This window comes from Eurypyga helias, unplaced genomic scaffold, assembly GCF_000690775.1.
Source record: "Eurypyga helias isolate BGI_N326 unplaced genomic scaffold, ASM69077v1 scaffold17701, whole genome shotgun sequence".
NCBI classification, from domain to species: domain Eukaryota; kingdom Metazoa; phylum Chordata; class Aves; order Eurypygiformes; family Eurypygidae; genus Eurypyga; species Eurypyga helias.
The window spans coordinates 8,763-12,626 of NW_010230423.1; the positions used below are offsets into that span (position 1 = coordinate 8,763).

General features: G+C 53.1%; 1 protein-coding gene across 1 annotated transcript in view; it reads right to left on the reverse strand.

Moving 5' to 3' along the window:
- LOC104516425 (integrin alpha-V) overlaps positions 1 to 3,382 on the reverse strand; it is a gene marked incomplete at its 5' end in the record, with an annotated part of 9,404 nt that extends 6,022 nt beyond the window's left edge. The window contains 4 exons of the mRNA XM_010160743.1: positions 341 to 421; positions 1,904 to 1,983; positions 2,663 to 2,755; positions 3,235 to 3,382. Coding sequence (XP_010159045.1) covers positions 341 to 421; positions 1,904 to 1,983; positions 2,663 to 2,755; positions 3,235 to 3,382 — 402 coding nt within the window. The remainder of the gene's footprint in view (positions 1 to 340; positions 422 to 1,903; positions 1,984 to 2,662; positions 2,756 to 3,234) is intronic.
- Positions 3,383 to 3,864: the final 482 nt, after the last annotated feature.

A 3,864-nucleotide genomic window follows, 5' to 3' on the forward strand; every position in this document is an offset into this window, starting at 1 on the left:
CACCTTCAGCCCGCGCTTTGGGAAGAATCAGCCGGGGCTCTGGGAGCCTGCTGCGGAGGAGGGAAGTGATCTGGGGAAATGTGTGCAACTCCAAAAACGCGGGGCGATTTCCACCCCTCCCAACCTCCAAAAGCTCTACTAACAGAGGCACAACGTTCCTTTTGGAATGAGTTTCGCAATCACTCGGAATTATGCAAGATCTGCAAGTCCAAAGGAGAGCTAGAGAGACCACAAATCCCCGAAGCCTTCCTGACAACGGGGGCAGCCCTGACAGAGCTGAACGAGAGAAGCGAACGCGCAAAGCCCGTTTCGGAAAGCGGTTCGTTAAAACGGCGCTCACCCTCGAATCTCAACAGCTGCCGAAATGGCCAGGTCGGCCCGGTAGAACGCCACCGGACTGAGGTTGTCGTACAGGTTGGAACTGCGGAGGAGAGCAGAGTTAGTTTCTTGCAGTGAAACGAGCGGCACAGAAAACCCAAACCCAGCTTGGAACAACCGTACGTAACGCCACGGGGCGACTCCCGAGCCGCCGCGGGAAGGCACGGTTGCTGGAAGCTAAGGAGCGCATTCCAGCAGGCCCTCCCGGAGACGCCGGCCACTCCTACCCTCAGCACAGCTCGGGGGTCCCCCAGCCAGCACTGCGGGATAACGCCAACCAGAGGGCTAGCGGCTGCACCCCGGGCATCCCTTTTGCCCAGGGACTTGTCCGCTGCTGCTGTAATCCCAAAATACGTGCAGCAGCGCCTCCTTCTCCGCCTGCCAACACCTCACCCTTCCGGCGACCAGTTGTCCCGCTGGGATTGGCCTTAAGCAACCCCACCGACTGCTCTTCCGCCCACTGAAAGGCAGCTGGTGACCGCCGCGAGCTGAAGGCAACGACAGACACCCCAGAGGGGACGGCTGCAGAGAAGAACCGGCGTGGCGTGCCACGGGCACAGCTGACCCACCGACGGGGAAGAGAGAAAAAACGACCAGACAGCAACGTGAGGTCGAAGGGGTGTGTGATGCCGCCGAGGCCTCGGATCAGCCCGGCCAACGGCTGTGCCGTGAAAACAGAGGGGCAGGTTTCAACTCGCTTAACTCGTGTAGATGAAAAATGCACGTGGCTGAGAATAATTTATGCACGACATGGAAAAAAAAATGAAGGCCTTAAATGGAAAAAGAAAAAAAAACCAAACAAAGCAGCTTTTCGTCTGTGAGGAAAAAAAAAAAAAGCAGCTGCACCTGTACTGCCCATGAGGCAACCCAAAACCGTACTGGTGAAGGGATTCTTGATCACATCCCCAAATCACCAGCAGGTATAAATTCACGTTTATATCTCGCTGATATGGAAGTGCTGCTGTGCCCATCTTAATGCACAGCAACGCTCCTGCTCTGTTCCACTCCCTTTTCAGACTCTGCGCTGGCTGCTGTACAGCGCTGCGCCCTGCTCCGGCTCAGAGCGGCGCCTCTTCCGCAAGGCTGGTACCTCTCAGCCCCAAACACCAGCACCTTCAACAGCCTGGCTGTGCAGCAGTAGGAATTCGGCGTTCAGACACCAGTTTTAAAGCAGGGCTAGTAAGGACAGAAGCCATCCCGTGGCACTGCACAAGAGGCTGGAGGTGGCAACGCTAATCATCTACAAAACCACCAAGTTTTGGAACACTGTAAATGGTTTTGTTCCTCATTATTTGTAGGTCACTTCTGCCACGGCCTGTCTAAATGCCATAAACAAAAGAAGCCGCGTTCAACACAAAACTGTGTTTTCCTCCATCATTTCCCCTGGTCTAGAAAACACAATTCATTAAAACACGGGTTGATTTTTCACACAATTACGAGGCACAGACCGGAGAACCGGTCCAGAGCGAAACCAACCGCTCCGTTCGCAGTCTGTCCCCTCGGGCACGCGCAGAGATTCCCGTACCTTCGGATCTGCAGGTCGAACTTCACAGAGGTGTCCATTTCCGACTGCTGGTGCACGCTGAAACGCAGGCCGGCTAGGAGCTGCAGGAGAAGGGATCACCGCGCTTCAGCGGAGGCGCAACGGAAGGCGGGATAAAAGCTCCCCCACACCGTGATGCTACAACCAAACCACCGCGGGCGCGCGGCCACAAAGAACATCGGGAACGGCATTTATTCCTCCGTACAGAACGTCTCTTGGAAGAAAAGCACCGAAGCGTTCCTAATTCTGAGCTGATTTTCACTTTATTTCCTCAGAAAATAAGATTCCTGATGTCGCATCGGCTTACAATCTGCCAGGTCCCACTAAGACTTTTCTAATTCCAGTTTCAGCTACGTTTGGTGGAAGCACAAGTCCCAACTAGGCAAAACTCTCTCCGACTTCACGAAAAAGAGCGCGGCACGAGGTTACTGCTAAAAGGAAGGCGCGTTACGAGCTAAAACCCAGGTCTCGGGTAAGGCCAAAGACAAACTGCTGAGGGACCAGAGTTCATCAGTTCCACTGGTCACAAACTACTCCTTCTGAGTTGCATCCTCACACTCGTTAACACTCCTTTCAGCCTTTAATTAGCTGGAGCAGAAACCAATTACCACCGAACCAACCAAAGCGCAGGATCTTCCGTTCCTGCGAGCACACATCCCTGCTCCCACCCTGCTGCGGTGACGGAGAAGGTCGGCTGCGCCCCTGTCCGCGCTACCAGCCACCTCTGGGAGCGAACCTCACCTTAGTTCCCGCTTTCATGGGATTCCCCAGGTCGCAGACTACCATGCGGGTCTGATTCTCCGTTTTAAACGCACAGGACAGTCTTGCTAAAGCCTGCAACACACCAGAAGGAAATGTTGGGGAACGTCAGGCTTTAAGGAGAGGCTGGAAAAAAACCCTGGATATGCTGAATTATTAATGTGAATAGGAGTTTTCAGTCTTAAGAGCCAAGCACTAAAATTAAGTGAAATCAAAGTGTGAAGGTCTCCATGGAGACAAATATTTTTTATATGATATAGACGGTCTTTCCAAGGTTATGAAACCAGAAATTCAGCACTTTTACACTGGGTAGAACTGACGGTTTTTGTGCCCTACAGCATTTCTCCACGTGATTCTTTAAACCCCGCGTGAAGAAACTTTGGCAGTGGGGTAAGGGTTAAAACTCCCCGTAGGAAAACAAAGACCGGAAGGCAAAATGGCACAAACGCTTCAGACTGAAGCGCCGAAAACACCACCCAGGGCCCATCTCCCGCAGATTTCCCCAGCAGCACCTGAACCGTGACCACCCGGAGAAGGGAGTCGGCGGGTTTTACCTCATTGTTACGAACGACGCCAATGAAATCTGCCTGGGGCGGAACGACGACAAAGAGTTCGGCTTCGTAGGCGCCTTCCCCTTGATTCTGAGCGCTGACAATTAGCGTCAGGGGGTTGTCGTCACCGATGTAGATCTGCTTCTGATCGCTAGGAAGGAGAAGTGTCGAGATGAACCCTGCGTTCAGGTACCGAAGTGGCTGAACTTTGAGGAACAAGAGGCCTTTGGAAACTGCACAAAGGCATTAGAGAAACCCAGAGGCAGCACCTGAGCTTCGGGACTACCAGGAGGGCTCTACACCATGTAGTAAAAGTAGTCTCTGGGGAGTGTCCAAGGCCAGGCTGGATGAGGCTTGGAGCAACCTGGTCTAGTGGAAGGTATCCCTGACCATGGCAGGGGGGTTGGAACTAGATGATCTTTAAGGTCCCTTCCAACCCAAACCATCCCATGACTCTATGGTTGAAACAAAACCGTGCTCCCCATCAGCAAACCGGAGCAAATGGTTTGTCAGAATCTCATTCCTAAACCATACGAGGAACCACAAAACCACCGACGCCTTTTCCTACCACAGAACAATCGCAGACAGCTACGTCGCTCCGCGTGTTTTCATAGAGTCATAAAAGGGTTTGGG